Below are 22,187 nucleotides of genomic sequence, written 5' to 3'. Positions count from 1 at the left end.
TAATTAATTAAGGCTTATTCATTTATTTATTTTTAATATCTATAATAATATGCGTAAATTACTCAGAAATCAAACAATAAAATAAAATATATTTATAAAAAAAGAAAATATTTGCTACTAGAATTTTTAAGCTTCACGAATCACGAGCCAAGTAAATAGGGTGAAGTCAGAAAATTCTTTTAAACGGTAAAATTAAATTGTAACTTTTATCATAGTAAAATTATAATTTTATCATTTTAATAACTTATATCTTTATAATTTTTTAAAAGATTAAATTAATTTTTATCATTTTTAAAGGATCAAAGTGTAATTTTATCTTTATTAATTTAAAATTTTAAAAATTTTAAAGAGCTTAAATAAAAAAAATTTAATTTAATGAATAATGGCCCCCCTAGTTACATCCCTGCAAACAGGGTTAGGCATTGAAAAGTATTCTAGAATATAGTAAAATATTAAAAAAAGTATAATATTAAAAAACAATTAAAAAAATACATATGGCAATTTTTTTAAAGATGATTTTTGGAATAAATAAATATATTACTAGTGTAATAAATATTAACCCTCATGAAAAGTATTAAGTGTTTTTGTACATGGTGGAACCTTTTAACTCCACAAGTAGAGTTATGTTGTTTTTAAGAAATTAATATTTTAAGAACTAGAGTGGTCGGTCATACTATTGGTTCCTAGTTTGATCGATTAAATTAAAAATTTTAAAAATTAGTTTCTTATCCAATCAATTCAATACCATTCTCCCGATACTTGATTCAAAATTTTTAAATTTTATATAGTGGTTATAAATGATAATTTTAATAGGACATGTAAAAAATGGATAGAGCATGTAAATTGTAATGTTTATATTTATTTGCATTGTTAATATTTTAAAATTAAAAAAAATATATTTTATAATTTTTAGTAAAGTTTGAAAATACCATAAGCAAGGTATAGTGGTAACACATACTAGTTTAAAATGTAATAAAATAATAAAATTTAAGTTTTTTTTTCTAAATAAGACACCTTGTTTATGGAATTAGTTTTTTTTTTACTACAACAGCAAAGTTAGAAAATTATTTTAAAGAGATGAAAGATGAATTATAAAATTATTAAGAAATAAAGTACAATTTTACTATTATATTAACTTAAAATTTTCTAAAACTTAAAGGGTCTAATCGACAAATTTATCATTTTTTTTGAAAGCTAATTGTCTTCGCCCATGAGGGCATCAAATATTAACACTAAATATGAATATGTAATAATTTCAAGCATAGTTTTTGCATGAGAAGAATATATGAAAATAAACGAATAATATAATTTTTTGGCTCTTGGACAGCTAGATTCACTTTGACATTTATATTTTGGCATTTTAACTTAACAATTACGTTCATTTTATTTCTAAATTTAAAAAATATAAAAATTTTAATAATGTAATACTTAGAGATTATGTCATATTAGCACTTGAAAATTAAAAAATATATATATAAAATTTCAACTGATAGGATAGTAAATTTTAGAGTTTCACATATAATGTTCTAATAATCAAATCAATGCCTGAACCAGTTAGACCACTAGTTTCGGATTCAATTGGTTTGATCAATTCAATTGCTAGACCAACAATAATTAAAATTTTATAATAAAAAATTTTAAATGTAAAAAATATATATTAAATTTGTTCAAACTATTCAACCACTGGTTTTTGTCCCAATTTTCGATTGTTATCAATTTTGAATAATTTTCGATTCAATCGATTCAACTCTTTTGTTTGGACTAGTATACCAATCGATTCTTAGTCCAATCAGTCTGACCAACCAATTCAATTATGTTCTAAAAATACTGATCATATCATCAAATATTGACGGAATTCAAATTCACGTACCAAAATAGATCTAATTGTTAAATTCAAGTATCAAAATGAACAAAAAAAATGTGCAAGTAGTAAAGTAATGCTAACATAAGTTTATCTTAAAATCGTTAATTTCAACTCATCATGCTTATATGCTATTTTTTTAATGTTTGAAGGAATATTTTTTTAAATTCACATAAATATTTTAATTGAAACTATTTGTAGCATTGTAAAAATAGATAGAATAAATTACACCAAATTAAAGTATAGCGTTGTGGTTTAAAGAGATTAAATCACTAATTCGAGTATGATAGAGGGACCAAAATCATATTTTGACCAATATTTATTCTATCATACATAAAATCTTACACATGCCCAAATCCAAGTTCCGCCTTAAGAAGCATCGAACTGAACTTGATCAAGTACCACGGGAGCAACGTCAGGTTCGTTCACTATAGTATTAAAATCCTCTTTATTATCTTGAAAATAGTAATTCAGAAACGCAATGACGATACCACCGATGCATCGCGTCAAGGGATCTCGAGGACCTTTCCCGTTTACGCACATAGAATCCGCCAATTTCCCGATAACTCCTGACAGATCGTCATTTAACATATCCATGTGACCATAATTTTTGGCAGTAAAATGAGCTCGTGGGGGCTTGGACTCGTTGAAAAACTCCTCGTGGTTATACTTCTTAGGAGCGCAAGGGCATGATATCAAGCCCTTGGACTCGGAACCTAAGCCAGTACCGATGACGGTAATCGGAAATGGGATGTCGAAAGATTTGGGTTCGTAGGTTAAGATGTGGGGGGTAGTAGTGCCGAAATTGTTGCCAGCAACAGGGTCAATGCCAATTAGTGCGGAAAATTTTTGGATCGGGTCACCGTATCCGAGTGCAAGCGCAAATGCTGTTTTCCCACTCCTACTGTGGCCTGAAAGAACAACAGTTTTTAGGTTTGGTTCAATATTTTCAGGGAGTACAGACTGAAGGCCTAATTGTAACCAATTTGCCACTTGTGCTGCACTTTCAACCTCTCTAATTCCCTTAGGAGGCAATATATACAGCTGAAAAACCAAATCAACAACACTGTTAAAAGAAATATATATTATAGGTTAAATAAGTTCCAAGTCACTGTACTCTTTTATATTTAAAATTTAATCCCTTTATTTTTTTAAATTTCAAAATGGAAAGTTCAATTGTTAATATAATTAATTTTTTTCATTAAACTGAGGTTCATTATCTCGTTTTTCTTTTTTTGGTCCAAATTTAGACAGAGTACAAAAGTTAAAAGTTTAAAGTATATTTTGACTTATATTATATTTAAGTATATGCAAAATTCTAACCCAAATTCAAAAAATTCAACCGACCGAACAAAATGGTTATTTTTTACTATAGACCCTCTTAAAGTTTTTTAATTAAATTTAATCCTTTTAGCACAAAATTTGTATGTTTACCGCAACAATTTATATTTATACCTCAACCAAAATTTTTTGGTTTCGCAATACCATAGTCATTAGCAACCCAAACACAATCAACCCAAAATGATTTGAATAAAAATAACTTAAAATTATCCAAGCCCTAAACTCGAAAATCATCGAATCCTAGATGACCCGGAAAAAAAAAACAGTCTAAACTAAAACTTACTTAAACCTGAATCATTACAAATTCAAAATTTATAGAGAGAGAAGGGAGTACCTGAGGAGCGACAAGAATGAAACCATGGGAAGATATGTGGTTGAGGAGGTCAGTGTAGTAGATGTTGCGAAGCATGAAGCCAGGGAAGAACAAGATGACAGGGTAGGTGCCTTCATCGGAAGGTGTGACGATCAACAATGGCTTTGGAGGTGGAGATTGGGTTGTTGAACTTGATGATGAATCCACGGATATGGTTTGTGTCTGGTATTTTCCGGCGAGGAAAACCGGCAACACTGTTGATGAAACAGGCTTCGTTTCCAATATCTGTGCCATGGTGGTACTTATTTTATCACAACTTGGGATACGAAAATTAAGTAATAGGTTCCGTATTTATACTCTGATTTTCGTGTCCGGATCTGTAATCTTTTTTATAAGGATATAGGAAAACTAAAAATTATTTATTTATTTTTGTCGGACTCATTTTATATTTTAGTTATTTATATTTGAAATATTACGTTTTAATCACTTACGTTATCATTTTGTTACGAAGTGATCACTCTATCGTTAAAATTCATTACCTCCCTAATTCAGTTCTATATGGCAGTCCAAATGAGTTTTAAATGCCAACTTGGACGTCCAGTTGTTGGGATGAAAATAGGTTATTAATTAAATAAATTTAATTTGGACTGTGATGTAGGACATCCAAGTTAGCATTTAAAACTCATTTGGATTATCACGTAGGACCGCCGTTAGGGAGGAAACAGAACTTAGCAGTAGAGTGACCATTTCGTAACAAAACGGTAACTTAAGTAACTAAAATCTAACATTTCAAACATAATGACTAAAATGTAATTTGAGACAAATAAAAGTGACTATTTTTATAGTTTACCCATATTTTAAAAAATAAGAGACAATTGAGTTTTTTTTGGGGAAGTGATATTGTCACCTCAAGATGATACGATATTCTTTTAATTTCTTATTTTAAGAAAAATTAGAACACTTCTTTTAACGGTGATTCGTGGCATTTGTAGATTAAAAATCATTAAATTATTAGAAAAAAAAATATTTTTTAGTCATTTAATTTTAAAAAGTTATAAAATAGTCATTAAATTATTCGAAGGTTTTCATTTAAGTCACTAAGCTATTTGAAAGTTTTCATTTAAATTATTAAGCAATTAAGTTTTTTTTTAAATCCTGACTTGTAAGTTCCAAGCGACAATTCGACGATCGATATGATGAAACAATACCTGTCAACAAGTAGGAGAACATACATTAGATCCAAATCAATTTGACAACCAATGCCAGAGATTGAAAAAGAAAGTTGTTTGGATTTTGATTCACAGATTCATGGCGTTCAAAATTGGTTCATGAAAAAAGCTTGAACTGTACAAATAAGATAAATGGAATATTTTGATTGGTGCAAACGATGCAAATAGATAATATCATATTTTAAATGAAAACTTTCGAATAATTCAATAATCATTTAACTTCTTGAAATTAAATGATCAAAACGTAAACTTATTAATAATTTAATGATCTTAAATGTATTTTATCCTTGTTATTTTTAAATAAGTGACATGTGTCGCTAAGATAGTAAATATGTCATTTGAGTTAGTAATATCACTATTAAAGTAAAAGTGCCCTAATTTTTTCTAATAATTTTATTATAATTTTTTATCATATCTATTTTTTTGACATAATATTTAAAATTACCCATTGTTCATCCTCAACCCATAAACAGAATGATAATGCGTTTCAACGTACTCGAACTCATATCCTCTTACATTGACAATGATGTCCATACCAATCGAATTAAGACTGAATCAATAAAAATACTTTAATGTTATATTCTTTTTTTCATAAATGTTTATCTCAAATGTTATCATTAAAAGAAACTCAGGTTTGCTACAATGGAATTAAAATTTTATTTTCAATCGTTATGGTTAGTTTAGAAGAGAATATAATTTCGAATTTTAAAAATAATATTATTAAATAAAAAATTCTAAATTTAAAATATATCTTAAAACCAACATAAATAATATAAATATATATTAGTACAAATAAATACATATGATTTGTTTGTCTTTTATCATTCATGATTTCTTTGCCCAATAATCCATTGAGGGTGTCAACTGAATTTTTAAATACAATTTTTTATTAATATATTAATAATTCAATAAATTATTTTTAAAATTTTATAATATAAAATATATAAATAACACGATAGTAGAATTCACCTTCTCCAAGATGATAAGAAATTAATGTTCACCAATCATTCCATTTCCTTCATAAAATGTGAGCTGGCGGAGCCGTCTAATTCAATTAAATCGCATGCAAAACTCGTGTAAGATTTCATTGTGAATAAACCTAAGTGGCGGCCATGGCTAAAAAACAAATCCACGAGAAAAATAAGCTCAGCACAAATATTCAACAACCATCAATTTGTCTTTTTGTACCGAAAAAAACAACAACCATCAATTTGTAGCATTAACTATAAGGGGAAAAAACCAAGTCGATCACATGGTTTCTGCCAAATGGTCCCATGAAAAAAAAAATAACGTTCTACAAGGTGATAGTATTTCATTTCCGTTTATAGAATACATTTTATGACCAATTACTTATCTATTTGGAGACTACTCATGACAAGAGCAAGAGCGAGAGAAATGTTTGTAAAATTTATGAAATATTTTTCCGACTTTGCCTTTTACTGGGGGATTGATCATTATTATTGACGATGAATCACTACACCAAAACAGACTTTTAGCGGCCTTTTTTTAGGTCTTTAGCGGCGCTTTTTAGCGCCACTAAAAGTATTTGCGGCAAGCGCCGCAAAAAATGTCGCTATTGACAACGTCGCTAACATTTGGCGCTAAAGGTCATGCTCTTTAGCTGTGCTTTTCCCACAAACGCCGCTAAAGGTCATGTTCTTTAGCGGCGCTTTTCCTGACCTTTAGCGGCACTATTCCCACAAACACCGATAAAGGTCATGTTCTTTCGCGACGCTTTTTTCACAAACGCCGCTATTATTTGGTGACCTTTAGCGGTGCTTTTCCAACAAACACCAGTTTAGTGACCTTTAGCGGCGCTTTTTCTAAAAATGCCACTAATTTGGGATTTTTGTAAAATAAAATTTTTCATATTTTCAGCCCTCATGTAGCAACAAATCAAAAGCAACCCAATCTAAACCAGCCAAAAGCAATAAATTTATATAATTATTTCAAATTAAACGAAAAAAATAATATTAATATCAATAAATCAAATATAAATCATATTATTTTTACAAAAATGTTAAAAGTTAAAATGATAAAAATATTTATACAATATACTATGACGGCGGATGTTGCGACCGCTGAAACATCTCCATCAAGCTGCTGTTGGAGCTCATCGTACTTTCTGCTCTGCTCTACTTCCCTCGCTGCCACCTCTGCTTTAATTAAAACTCCCTTCTAAAAATCAAAATCAAAATTAATAATTAAACTATAAAGCTAAGATATAACCATACAAAAAATTAAACAATTGGACATTTTTTTAAGAAAACTAATTAGGGAAACATAGGAATAAATACCTTATATTTCCTCAATTTCGAAGCAAATCTTGGAAAAAAAAACAGAAGTACATTACTACCGAAAAAACAGAAGTAAGAAAAACAAAACAAGAGGCAACAGAAGTAAATTTCGCTAATAAACAGAAGACAAAAGTGAACAACAACTACAGCCTAAATGCGAAAGCAGTATGCGCAAACAAGTTCACATGAACAAATATTAGAGCCATAGTCATTCGGGCCTACAATGCAACAAGACAACAAGGCAACAAGGCCTTCATGAGGGTGCCACTATTTCAGCTAAGGATCTCAAAGCAACGCAACACAGAAACTACAACCTAAATGCAAAATTTAGGAACAAGTAAATAAGGAATTCTTTTATTTTTAAATAAAAATTTATAAATAGTGAGATTTTAACTTGAAAATATATTTAAACCAAAACCATAATTTTAATAATGATTTCTCAAAATTTTTATCTTTAAACCATAATTTTATTAGTTGTGATAACATATATGCTCAAAGAACCATATTCAAACTAGAAGAGCTCCCTTAGGGGGGCAAGGCCGGTTTTACAAGTAACACTATTGCTACCTTTTTTCCATTCAAGATAGAAGACCTCTAGCTAACTAAAGAAATACCTAATCAAGCTTTTTTATAAGAATTCTTAGCCATAGAAAAGCAAAGAACCACATTTAATTGCAGTCGTCTAAGTAAATATTAAGGAAGATAACCCCAGTTGCTTTTGTCTTTAAGCTGAATTGCAGTCCGTGAAGTTTGATACTGCTTTACAAGAGTTAAATCAAATAGTAGCAGAATAATGAGTTCCCCCATAGCATAGGATAGCAATGTCCAATAAGATGTGGCTAGATATTCATGCATTTGCAGAATGACAAGGCATTTGCAGACATGGCATGAATTATAGCGATTAAAAGACAAGGCATGAATTATAGTAGAATGACAAATTGGAAGACAATGCATTTGCAGACATGCAATATGAAGGATTTATCTCATAAAGTCATGCTTTATAGCGATTAAAAGATGGTGCTCAAGAAATATGCCAGTGTAATGAAACTTTTGAGAAATCATGGATACCACAAATCCAACATATCGGAACCCTAAATCCCAGTGTAATTAGCTTCAATACATTGTTGAATTAGTTTAATCGGAACCCTAAATCCCAAATAGCTAGGACTGAAACAAAACCCTAAAAATTTAAGCAACCATTGACAGAAACGGATTACCTGGGACACAAATCTCGCAGCTTTGCCCAACAATCGTGCAAAGATCGATTTGGTAAAGGACGACACTAAAAGATTTAAGTTAAATGTCCTCTTAAGAAAACGGTGCCGTTTAAGGTAATTTTAATTCACATTTGCGGCGTTTTGAGAACAAATGCCGCTATTGCATTAACATTTGCGGCATTTTAATAAAAAAACGCCACTAAATTTCAAGTACAGAAAGAAATGGCGCTGTTTTATTAAAATATAAGGCAATTTTCTGGCATTTTCCCAAAAAACGCCACAAAATATTAAAACATCCTTGCGGCGTTTATATTAAAACGCCACTAAAATATTCCATTCTTCATTTGAAACGGCGCCGTTTTGCCAAAGTTTAAATATAATTTACGGCGTTTTTCAGAAAAAACGTCACAACTAAAATTTAATCCCTAAACTGAAACGATGCTGTATCGAAAAATGCAATAAATATTTGTGGCATTTTTGCTAAAAACGCCAGTAATAAATTTAAATTCTCCTATCTAAACGGTGCTGTTTTTTGCTAAAATTTGAATAAATTTTATTTATTTATTTATTATATCTTTCATTTAAATTTTACATAAATAATTATTAAAATTTTAAGTAATATTTAAAAGTATTTGACACATGTATAAATTTTAGTTTTTTTTATTTCATTTATATTTTTTCATTTTATTTTTTCTTATATTTTGGTCCTATACAAATTAAATAATTAATTACCTATATATATATCCATATCAAAAATATGAAATGGTTAGGGTTAAATATTTTTAAATATACAAGTATTAATTAATTGTATCATTTAACAAGTCTCAATTTATAAACCTTAAACCCTAAATTAACCAATCAATCTATATGCATAAAGTGATCATCTATCTATTATATATCTCTTAAATAATATAAACTATACTCGTACTTTCAATATATTAAATTTATTATTATCTATTTTAGAAATATATAAGAACATATTTAATATAAAAATTAATAAAACTAATTAATTTAAACTTAAATCCTAACCTCACCGTTAAAACCCTAAACCCCTAACCCTTAAATCCCCCTAACCCCTAAAGCATAGCCCCTAACTCCTAAATCTCCCTAACCCCTAAAGCATAACCCCTAACCCTTAAACCTTAAATCTCAAACCCTAAATCCACACCCCTACTCCTTAAAATACCATCCAAAAAAATCCCTAAATCTTTAATAATCATAAAATATAGTTAAAATCTATTAAACAATATTTAATAGTTAAAAATTTTGTACAAAGTAGCAATAATCAATATTATCAATATAGTTAAAACGGCGTCGTTTAAGGTAATTTTAAATTTGCGGCGTTTTAATAAAAAACGCCACTAAAATTTCAAGTACAGAAAGAAACAGCGCCGTTTTATTAAAATATAAAGCAATGTTCTGGCGTTTTCCCAAAAAATGCCACTAAAAGATTCCATCCTTCCATTGAAACGACGCCGTTTTGCCAACTTTTAAATATCATTTACGACGTTTTTTGGAAAAACGTCAGAACTCAAATTTAATCCCTAAACTAAAATGACGCCGTATCAGAAAATGCAATAAATGTTTGTGGCGTTTTTTATAAAAATGCCACTAATAAATTTAAATTTCTCTATCGAAATGGTGCCATTTTGGGAAATTTTAATATATAGTAACGACGTTTTTGTTAAAAACGCCGCTAAATCTCACATATTTTATTTATTTATTTATTTTTTGTATCTTTCATTTAAATTTTACGTAAATAATTATTAAAATTTTAAGTAATATTTAAAAGTATTTGATACATGTATAAATTTTAGTTTTTTTTATTTGATTTATATTTTTTATTTTATTTTTTCTTATATTTTGGTCCAATCCAATTTAAATAATTAATTACTTGTATATATATATTATCCATATCAAAAATATGAAATGGTTAGGGTTAAATGTTTTTAAATATACAAGTATTAATTAATTGTATCATTTTACAAGTCTCAAATTATAAGCCAGCTTAGACCCTAAATTAACCAATCAATCTACATGCATAAAGTGATCATCTATCTATTACATATCTCTTAAATAATATAAACTATACTCATAATTTCAATATATTAAATTTATTATTATCTATTTTATAAATATATAAGAACATATTTAATATAAAAATTAATAAAACTAATTAATCTAAACTTAAACTCTAACCTGACCGTTGAAACCCTAAACCCCTAACCCTTTAATCCCCCTAACCCCTAAAGCATAGCCCCTAATTCCTAAATCCCCCTAACCCTTAAAGCATAACCCCTAACCCTTAAACCTTAAATCTCAAACCCTAAATCCATACCCTGGCCTACTCGATCCTTAAAATACCATCCAAAAAAAATCCCTAAATCTTTAATAATCATAAAATATAGTTCAAATCGATTAAACAATAATTAATAGTTAAAAATTTTGTATAAATTGGTGTTTTATATTCTTATAAAAATTTATTCTATTTTTTATTCTTTACAACACAAATACAATTTAAGTTTTATGATATTTTATTTTACTCATAATTTAATATATTTTTTCTAGTAAAGTAGCTTAAATAAACAGTGATTGAAAAATAATAAAAAAATAGTTAGGAGTTAGGACTTCTCTTTAATAAAAACATTTTGTATTAACAATATTATTTGTTATCATTTAAATGTAAATTTGACCACTATATAATAAATACAACGAAATATTAATTTTTTCAACGTATAATAAAAAAAATATAATTGAAACATTACTTGAGAATATATCAAAGAATGAGATAATTGAAATGGTTAGTAGATTTTTTATTATTAGCGGCACTTTCTCACAAACGCCGCTAAAGGCCCGAGCATTAGTGGTGCTATTTCAAAAACGCAGCGAAAGGCCCGAGCATTAGTGGTGCATTTTTAAAAACGCCGCTAAAGGCCCGAGCATTAGCGGCGCTTCTTCAAAAACGACGCTAAAAGCCCCAAAAACTCAGAAAACGGCCTCGTTAGTCTTAGGTTTTTTGCAGCGCTTTTCAAAAAACGCCGCTAATGCTTATTTTTAGCGGCGTTTTCTAAAAAGCGTCGCTAATGCTCCATCTTTAGCGGCATTTTTAGAAGAGCGCCGCTATTGCTTGATTTTTAGTGACGTTTTTTATCCAAACGCCGCTAAAAACCTATTTTGGTGTAGTGAATACGTGATTTCAACTCAAAAAATCTACATTGTTAATGTTAAAAAATTTACATGGTTAATGTTTCATGAAAATAAAATCGTAGTATGACTTGAATAGAGCGATAGTTAAAATTATTGTCAGACATCTGTTTAGCACGGATTCAAACCATATTATCTCATTTTCTATCTTTAATATTGTATAAAATACTTATAAAATATAAAAAAAATTAAACATAATTAAATAATTAAATTACCGGATATAGGTGAAATCATCTTACCTAGAGATATAAAATCCTTAAAGTACTACAACTTTTTTAAAGAAGCTCTTAAACTATTTAAATTATGTATATAAGCTCTTAAACTATTTAAATTTACATCAACATTAAATGTAAATTAATTAGAAATTTAAAATATTTTTTACTTTAATATTAAAATCAAAAGTTTTCATGGGTAAAAATTATGGTAGTTGATGATACCAATTATATAGGCCGGTACATATCGTCCTGATCCAAACCAATATCAAGTAGTTTATGTTTCATTCGAGTCAAAATTTTGGTGTGCTTCGACTATTTCGGTGTATTTCAGCCTGTTTTGGTCAATATCGATTTGTATCAGTGCTTAATGGCCCGTACCAATTACTACAAAATTTTGATATTTTAAATCAACTTTTAGATTTTTTTATCTTAACTATTTTATTTTTTTTACAATTACATTTAAAATTAATATTTATTAAATTAAATTAATTAATAATTTTAAAACTTACATTTATATGGATGTAATTGAAATATATTTGTGAAAAAATCGATAAATATACATGTGAAAAAATATGTTAAAAAATCGATAAAATCGAAATAATACCTGTATCAAGATATGAAATGATTTATATTCACCGATGCAATACTAATTTCCTTGATAAAAATCTTAGATTTAAAACTTATTTAACTAAAAAGATGATACAAGGACTTATTTAAATAAAATATAGTAGTTTAAAGTATTTTTTAATATATTAGAAAAAGAACGATATTCTCATGAAATATTTCGACATTTCTCCGTCGTGGAAATTTCTTCTTGGTTCCACATTTTTCTGATTGGTTCCATGATGATAAGATATTTGTGTTCACCTCATGTTATCAATCATTTCAGCTCCACATTTTTAATTGAAAAATTTGCAACACAAACGACGCCACGTTAAAAAAACATTTTAGTGGTGGAAATTAAATTGTAATTTTTATAATAGTATAAATTTAATTTTTAAATATTTAAATTAAAATTTTATTATTTTTAGGGAGGTCAAAGTGTAATTTTACCCTTATTAAATTAAAATATTAAAAATTTTAAAGGGCCAAAATGTATTTTTAAATGAGACCCAATTATTTTTGGATTGAGATGTTTTTGACTAATGAAAGTATTGTCTTTTATCTTCAAAACACACTTTTAATCACATCATTTCAACTTTGAGAGCTCGAGATATGGTCGTTTCAGTGAAGATTGTGTGAACAACATTTTCTAGATGTGATTAAAACGTGAATTACGAGTTTTGAATTTTGTTTAGCTTCTTAATCATATTAAATTCAATTCAAATGCTTAAATTTGATTATATATAATCCCAATAATATATTTATTTAGTCTTTTGTTTTAAGGAATTATTTATTACGAATTGTTATTTTAATCTAGCTTAAATAGTAAGATTATGACTAAGTTAATTGTACGGAGACAAAAGAAGAGTCGTTTCATTGCTTTCCTACTACTTTATCTTTGGCCTCTCTCTCTCTCCCTCTATATATATATATATATATCACACTTTGTCTTCTATAATCACATTACATATTGTATATTGATTATTTTTAATAATAAAATTGTTTGATGAAAAAATTTCTTACAAGATTAATTTCTTTTTTGATAAAACTTTTGCTTCAATTCTTTAAGATTGTAGAGAAGGGTCATCTTAACTCCATCTTATTTAATTAAAGTCAATTGAGAGGGTTGACTAAAAGTCAATATAATTTTTTGTTTGTACAAATTTTCCGAACGAGGCTAGGCTATCTATTCAATTATTTGTCATCAACACTATTCACCTTTTATCATATTTTGTTTTTTCCATTGATTTGTCCTCTAATCATTATTGGAAACTTTCAAATTTAAATCCAATAACTTTGGCCTAAAAGCTACTCTTACAAGAAGCTACTTAGGTTGCAAGAAAGAGTAAAAAACCTTCAAGGAGATTGGACGGACTCTTAGAATATAATCTCAAACTTCCACATCATTACATAAGTTATGGGGCTTTAGATTCGACAAGTGCAGAAGCAAATCCAAATTTTTTTTAGGGAAGAGGAATTGAATTGTAAATTTTTAAAGGTCAAAATATAATTTTACTCTGTATTAACTTATCAATTTATCATTTTTTAAGAAACTAAATTATAATTTTCCTTATTTCTTTTGAGGGGATAAAGCATACCCCTAATAGTCCCTAACATGTGTCCTATATAATATAGTAAAATAAATTAAAAAATTATAAATATATATAAAGATACATATCACATTTTTAACTCAACTTGTGGAGTTTTTATTTTACGAATTTTGCATATTATTCAGTAAAATTTTGAAATAATTTTCATAAATATTTGTAAAAACAATACTTTTCCAAGTAAATAAAAAATAATCAATAATTCTTATATATACACACATATATTTCTTTTGAAAAATAATTTTTATATGGTATTCATAATTTGTTTCCCCTATTTTAACTATAACATATTACATCATACAAAATAAAATATTATTGTGTAAGTTCAAATTCAACTAAAAATAAAAATCAAACTATTTGAATTTAATCAAGGTCACTAATATGATTTATATATTCAAACTCATTTCCTATACAAATTTTTTGGGTAAAATATTTAATATTAAAATATTTAAAATGTTGGCGATCGACTTGTATAAACAATGAAATAGAAAAGGTAGAGAAATTGAACACAAATTTTACATGAAAAACTTCTTTGAAGTGGATAAAAACTACAGGCAAAGGAGATTTCGACTTTTCACTAAATGAGTAAACAAACGAAAGTACAATATGGAGAAAATAAACCTAAACGTACAAACTCAAACCTCGAAAATAAAGCCCTAACTCTCATAGAGCAAACCTGAAAATAAAACCCTAATTCTCATAAAGTTCTTTCAAAAAGGGTACAAAATTCTCTCCATAATTACCACGAAAACTCTCACCAAAACTCATCTATGACTACATCTTGTTACCCCCAAAAGAAAAGCCCTCTAATACTTCATTTTTAGTTGCCTTTTGATTGGCCTCTCAAAGCAAGGATACAATGACCCTTTTAAATAGACTAAGATTAGAGTTCTAATCATACTATAATATCCCTGGAGTAATCAGAGTTCGACTGGGAGAAGGAGTCCTGCTGAGCTGTTAAAACGGGTTGCATAAGTTGGGAAAATGTCATGACGTCATGACACCCATGCTCTCATTGTTGACATCAATGCCATGTTCATATTGGGGTTCCATCGCGTCGTCCCAACGCTCCTCGCCATGATGTAGGGCTTGTTTTGGCCATTCTTCAATTGGTCGTCAATCGTTTTTCTAAGTGCTTGTAAAGAGTCTGATAAATGTGAGGCACACCCCCACAAAAAAAAATTAAAATTAAAAAAAGGATTGATTATCAAAGACAGACACTTATAAGAGTTAGGGCCCTTGGCCCGAAATAATTTGGTAAATTCTTATCAAGCTTCTTAAAATTTTTGAATTTTTTAATTAAAATTTCTAATTTATCTTTTTTTGAAAATTCTCATTATTTTTTGAAAATTCTCATTAACCCTTCTAAATTTTCTAAAAATTTTAATTAAATCTTCAAAAATTTTGAAAATTTTGATTAGATCCCTTAGAATTCAATGTCAATATCTATCATCGTTGATTATGCTTGTGAAGTGCCTGAATTGATCTATTATTACAACAATTGGATTCAAATAACTCAATAATTGATATATTATTACAACAATTGAATTCAGATAGCTCAATAATTGATATATTATTACAAGAATCTAGCCTCTATGTATTACGTGATTGTCCTAAGGCAAAAGAAGTGTGGAATCAATTAATCCTATTGAAAATTTCAGATCGGTTTTTCAGTTACTCTTTGGAGGATTAGTTGTCTACTAACTTGGTAAATAAACTTGAGGTCACTCTTCAGGATGCATATTGGTCATCTTTGTTTGGGATTGTTTGTTGGAAAAATTGAAAATAGAGGAATGTGTGCGTGTTTCAAGGTGGCCATTACAACATAACCAATGTGATTCATTCTTCATGGTTATGGGCAAGGTCCATTAAGCAACGGCAGATAAATTCGAGAGGGAGTAATAGGAATCAAATAAGAAACCAAAGATGGGCCCCTCAATCCATCGGTTTCTTTAAATTAAATATTGATAGTGCTCGCAACCTGAAGTTGGGGTCTGCTTAGTCTGCAGCGGTAGCAGAAGGTGAGCATGGTAATTGGATGTGGGGAATAGGAAGAAATATTAGGGTACTACAAGCTAACCTTTGAGCCATCTATGGTAGCCTCCAACTGGCCTGGAAAGCTAAATGAGCTAATGTTATTATTGAAACTGATAGTGCGCAAGCTATTATAGATGTTCATGAAAAACATAAAGGACATTCTAATAGATATTTGATTGTGCACATTCAGAAACTTTGCAATCGCGAATGGAGAGTGCTCTTTAAACAAGTACCAAAAGATGTGAAATTGACTGTTGATATTTTAACTAGGTTGATGAAAGGTTCTCCTATAAGCTCGAGAATATTCCATGATGCTCCTCCACAGGTTGAAGATCAATTGCGAACAGACAGACAAGTTACAATATCCAACATAGATACTATTGTTAGCTTGTAATTGAAGCTTTTATTTCTTGTTACCAAAAAAAAAATCAGCTTGAAAATAATTAAATCAAATTCACTTTCATTTTTATTTATTTCCAATATAGCTTAAAAAACTCCAACAGTGCAGCATGGTTTCTACCAAATGGCCCATGGTTGAGAGTTGATCTTACTATTTTTGGGCTCACCTGCTGATATCACTTTCAAAGGACCTCGTTAATCCATAACACCCGCCGATGAAATGCCACCCTTTTATTTTCAAATAGGGATTATATAATTTTTATTGTAAAAAAACAAATTATATAAATTTTGGTCCTAAATTTAGTAATTAAGTCTATTTTAGTATTTATAGTTTTTTTATCCACTTTGGTACTTAAACTTGATAATAAGATTCATTTTGGTATCTGAATTTGATAATATAAAAAATTAATGATGTGACACTTTGAGATTGTGTAATATTATCACTTGAAAATTAAAAAATTTAGATAAATATGGTACCATTTTAGAGTGCCGTATACAATGTTCTAAAGACCTGGCCAGTGGTTGAACTAGTCAGACAGCCGGTTCATGATTCAATCGGTTTGATCAGTTCAATTGCTAGACCAATAATAATTAAATAAATAATTAAAAATCATAAAAATTATAAAAAAAATTAAATTAGTTCAACCTATTCTACTATTGATTTTTGTCTCATTTTTTTTTATTTTTATCGATTTTGAGCTGTTCTCAAATTAATAGTTTTCAACTCTTTTACTTGGACCAGTATACTAGTCAATTCTTGGTCCAATCTGTCTGACTAGTCAATTTAATCATGTTCCAAGAACACTAGTCACATTATCAATTCTTGACGGAATACAAGTTTAGGGACCAAAATGAATCCGATTATCAAGTTCAGGCATCAAAGTGAATAAAAAATACAAGTACCAAAGTAGACCTAATTGCCAAATTTAGGAGCCAAAAATTATATTATCCCGTTCAAATCGAATAAATTTCACTTTTTAAAATATATTTAAAATAATTGAAAGATAACTTCGTATCACTAAATTTAAGAGTTGAATTCTCTATCTGCATGCATACGTCATTATTAGAAACCATCAAAAAGAATAATTTATTAGTAAACTTGTTACTTGGTTGAATGGTTTCTTTAATCCAATATGTTTATCTCAACTTTGACGTCAAATTTCAATTAAATAATTTAAAAATATTTATTAGATTTAATTGAAAAATATTAGCATTAATATAAAATGTATTTTTATTATGTTATTATTTTAAAATAGTAAAATGAATCATTAAAGTAAATATACTCGAGCTAAGCTTAAGTTTGGATAAAGGCATTTTAGAATCAAACCACAAATAATTTTTTTTGAAATGTCTAAGCTTTATTATTATTAGGATAATATAATTTATGATCCCTAAACTTAGTAATTAGATTCACTTTGATATATTTTTTTCTTTTTAGTAATTGATCTTGATAACTAAATTCTATTTTAGTCCCTAAACTTAAAAAATATAAAAGTAACACTAATCATATTTCAACAACACTAGTCATGTCATCAAATTTTAGCAGAATCCAAATTCAAAAACTAAAATAAATTTATTATCAAAATAAAGAAATTAAATATCAAGATAAATCTAATTGTCAGCCAAAAATTATATTATAATATATTTTAAAATAGTAAAACGAATTATTGAAACGAATATACTGGAACTGAGCCCAAGCTCGGGTCTAAAATGCATTTTAGAATCAAACCGTGATTGGGATAAATTATTTCGGACTGTCCACGTTTTATCTAATTTTTTTCTAATTTCCACGTGTCAACATCAGGTTCAGTTCCACCGTTTTTACAGCAGTTACAAAGACCTATCACTGTGACTTCCGCCCCCATAAAAACCGCCGGGTTTACAACCAACCGAAAAAACGAACCCAAAATTCGAAAATTTCAGAACCCTAAATCCATCCCCTTTCATTCCTTTTTCAATCCCAGTTCACAAATTTCCCTTTGAATTTTGATTTTGTAGAGCCTTTTAGGACGATGTGGAATCAGGCGTACCGGAAAATCGACGATGCGGAGGCAGGAGCAAGGCCCCTGTACCCCATGATGTTAGAGCCGCCGGAGATGAGATGGGCTTTTATCCGGAAAATTTACTCAATCGTCGCCATTCAATTGTTAGCCACAATCGCGGTGGCCGCCACGGTGGTTACTGTCCATCCGATTGCTCTTTTCTTCGTCAGCACTGGAACTGGATTTGCACTTTACATAGTCCTAATCATCACGCCTTTCATCAGTGCGTTTCTGCTTGTACTTTTTTTGTTTTCCCCCTTTATATTAATTTCTGACTTTTGGTTGACTAAAGAACAATTTTCGATCTGCTTTTTGCAGCTCTTTGTCCTTTGTATTACTATCACCAGAGGCATCCTGTTAATTATCTTCTTCTTGGGGTTTTTACGGTTTCTTTGGCGTTTGCTGTTGGATTGACGTGCGCTTTTACCAGTGGTTAGATTTGGATTTTTTATTTTTTTTTCATTTATAATTCGAGCTAGCTACTATTATCATCTATTTCATTTATATAGCAATTGCTCCATCTTTGAGCTAGTATATTCACATAAGAAGATTGTTAATTTGCCTCTTTTAAGAATCAGATCAATGAACTTAAACAGATTATAGTCAATGGTAAGTTAAATGCTTAGTGGATTTTGAGAATGGTGTTTTTGTTAATCAAGGCTTCCACTGTGATCCAGTGGTATTTCTTGGGGATTTTGTTCCATCTAATTGTATGCATTTTTACTACTTCTTTCCTTTTATGGTCTTTTTCTCATTTTCCACAATGGTAATTCTCTAGCATGTTGAATTCATGTTAGATAGGTTATTTGATTATTTATATGTAACTTCTTACATCAATAGCCATTGACAGATTAAGCAATGGGTTTCCTCTGTGCCATTTTTTTTATTTTTCTCTTTCCAATTTGTGAAAATAAATTGCTGTTATTGCTATTTCTATGGATTTGGATAGTGCAGTGGATTACCTTAGCATCTGTGACTAATCTAAGGCCATTTATATGTTGCATCTCAATAAGAATGAAGTATATATATTAGGAGGAGCTTAAACTCAATGTATATTTCGCGAGTGCAGTTAATTTTTTATCTAGATGTTACTGATTGTAGCATTGCATTAATTGACTTAATGTGCATTTTGTTTGTGACCAGGGAAAGTTATTTTGGAATCTGTGGTTCTTACGGCTGTAGTGGTTGTGGCTCTCACTCTCTACACTTTCTGGGCTGCAAGGAGAGGCCATGATTTCCACTTCCTTGGTCCTTTCTTGTTTGGTGCTGTCATTGTTCTCATGGTTTTTTCTCTGATCCAGGTATTCTGATCTTGCCATTTTTATTTAGCTATTGTTTTCTCATATATCTCCATTTTATACAAGTTAATGAATTCTAATTACTGGAATGTCTTTGTCTTCATGGGTGCAGATTTTCTTCCCACTCGGCAAATTATCGGTGATGATCTATGGGGGCTTAGCCTCGATCATATTCTGCGGTTATATCGTATATGACACCGACAACTTAATCAAGCGTTACTCTTATGATGAATATATTTGGGCTGCTGTAGCTCTTTATTTGGACATAATTAATCTCTTCCTTTCACTGCTTACTATATTAAGAGCAGCAGATAGTTGAAGGAAACCATGGTGCCTATAAGCAATTCCTATTCATCATTGAAAAGCTTGCTGTTATCTTTTTTCTTTTCCTTTAGGTGGTAAATGTCTTTGATGTAAAAACAGCCATAATCTATGTTGTAAAGCTGAAACCATATCACAGTTGACTGAAATGGAACATTTTATTTATCTTGCACGTTTCATTGTGCATTGTCTCACTGCCTCAAAACTCTTTCCTTCTATTTGTTAACTAGTATGGGACATCAAAATCAATGCTCATGTTTTCTAATTTGGCTGTTTTGACTACAGAAGAACGGGAGTTACTGTTGTTTTCATTTGAATATCTTTCACATTCAGGGTGGCGATGGAGAGGAAAGTGTGGAAGGTACTTTATTTTCCTTGCTTGTATAAACGTAGGTTGACTGGTTTATTTGCATGCATGCATGTGCATTTGTATGTTCACATAACGGTACAGACAGGCAACCTGGCAAGAATTTGAAAATGCCATAGCACCATATACTATGTAGTTATATTAGAACAATAGTTGTGCAGTGTGTTCCTTAGTTTAGAATATGCCATTCCTTGCTTTCCTTTTCGTCTTCTTATATGATTGAAGAGTTGAGAGTTCACTTGGAATTATATATCCAAAATATTGAACAAAAGTGGGATTCATTACTCCAAATTCCTTTTATCAGCTGGTCTCTTCTTTCAGCAACAATTTACAGTAGCCTTGAGACTCCTTGTGTCCATAGATTGTATTCTCTTTGAATCCTACACTCGAACTCTACGAGCCCTCTTGTTTCAGTCTTCAATCCAAAGTAGAGTCACTGCTCTTCGTTATCGAGTAAATGTCTTCCTGGTTGGTAAAAGTGCCGTGGAGGACCTTGTATTAGGAGTCAAATTGCATTTTGCCCTCTCTATTAAAAAAATGGGCAAATTAGTCTCTGTACTCTAGATAAAGAGTAAATTAGTTCTTTTGTTAAAAATTCTATCCATTTTTACTGTTAAAAGCTAGTCCTTATGTCAAAATGAGGTACACGTCAAGCCAGTTTTTAATCGTGGAAATAGATGAAATTTTTAGCAAAAATCACTAGTTTACTCATCTTTTGAGTAAAGGGGGCAAAATGTAAGTTGACCCCTGTATAGGGGCTTTCATGGTATTTTTATTCTTCCTGGATAAGCTGGCATGTCCGTGCACACTTCCCAAACCACATCTGAAACTCCCCCCCAAAAAAGTTATTTACCATTTCCTGTACAATCCAAAGTTTCTTTGCAACATTGTCTTGGGGTACAAAATTAACAAAAATGAACTCACTTTCATTTTGGTGAAAGTCCCAGCAACATGCTTGTTCTTCAAATTTTAAAATTTTCGGAAATTTATGTCTGTTTTGATTGGTCTTATTTCGAGTTTGGTTAGGGTTATGGAAGGGAGAACGGAAAAAAAATGGAAAAGAGCAAAAGGAAAAAATTAGAAAGTTAAAAAGAAAAAGAATTAAATTATACGAAAAGAAAAAGTATAAGGATTAGTTTGTACTATTACATTTAAAATTTTAGTTTAAAATGATGATATAACGTAACATATCAGTTAATAATAAAAGTAAAATGATAAGAAAATATAATAAATATAACATTAGTGATCATCTTGAATTTTTTAAAATTTAATTATCGAACGGCAACTTAAACTATTAATTTGATTATTTATCCAAATAATAATAATAAAGTTATGTGATACCTGTAAGTGATGAAGGAAAAAATAATGTATATAAAACTCAATTTCATCCTCTCAAATCCAACTTACGCTAAGAAAACTTTAAATTTGCGAATTTAATTAATTTATTTTACAATGTTGTAGAAACCAATTAAATTGATACAATGGACTGATGTAATTCGTGAACTACTTTTTGAGAAATTTTCTTTGTAACGTTGTAAAAATAGTTTTCGATTGATTAAAAAACATGTAAATTTTTATATTTTTTATAAATTTAAAAATAAATTTTTATATTTTTATTTTTAAGAATTTTTTAGATGTTAAAATTTAAGCTCAATTATTAATAATATAATATATATTTTTGATTAAATTTATTAGTGTATTTTTTAAAATTTAATTACTTAGTAATTATGTAAAATTTAAAACTGAAAAAATATTAAGAACTAAATTTTTTAAGTGTAAAACTACAGAAATTAAATTTCGATTTTATAAACGGTTCATATGGCAGATTTTAATCTA

At 29.1% G+C, this 22,187-nt stretch overlaps 2 protein-coding genes across 2 annotated transcripts; one reads left to right on the top strand and one right to left on the bottom strand.

Moving 5' to 3' along the window:
- Positions 1 to 2,040: 2,040 nt before the first annotated feature.
- Positions 2,041 to 3,833, bottom strand: LOC107940220 (chlorophyllase-1). Its single transcript, XM_016873659.2, has 2 exons — positions 3,537 to 3,833; positions 2,041 to 2,905 (listed from the first exon to the last, which is right to left on the bottom strand). The coding sequence occupies exons 1-2, from the start codon at positions 3,807 to 3,809 to the stop codon at positions 2,231 to 2,233; spliced, it is 948 nt and encodes a 315-aa protein (XP_016729148.1). The 5' UTR covers positions 3,810 to 3,833; the 3' UTR covers positions 2,041 to 2,230.
- A 14,159-nt stretch (positions 3,834 to 17,992) lies between these two features.
- Positions 17,993 to 20,156, top strand: LOC107940222 (protein LIFEGUARD 2). Its single transcript, XM_016873661.2, has 4 exons — positions 17,993 to 18,588; positions 18,684 to 18,797; positions 19,509 to 19,666; positions 19,776 to 20,156. Exons 1-4 carry the CDS (start codon positions 18,336 to 18,338, stop codon positions 19,980 to 19,982), a joined length of 732 nt encoding a protein of 243 aa, XP_016729150.2. The 5' UTR covers positions 17,993 to 18,335; the 3' UTR covers positions 19,983 to 20,156.
- Positions 20,157 to 22,187: the final 2,031 nt, after the last annotated feature.

The sequence above is a fragment of the Gossypium hirsutum genome, chromosome D08 (assembly GCF_007990345.1).
Source record: "Gossypium hirsutum isolate 1008001.06 chromosome D08, Gossypium_hirsutum_v2.1, whole genome shotgun sequence".
NCBI lineage: Eukaryota > Viridiplantae > Streptophyta > Magnoliopsida > Malvales > Malvaceae > Gossypium > Gossypium hirsutum.
This window is presented reverse-complemented; position numbering and strand designations above follow the sequence as displayed.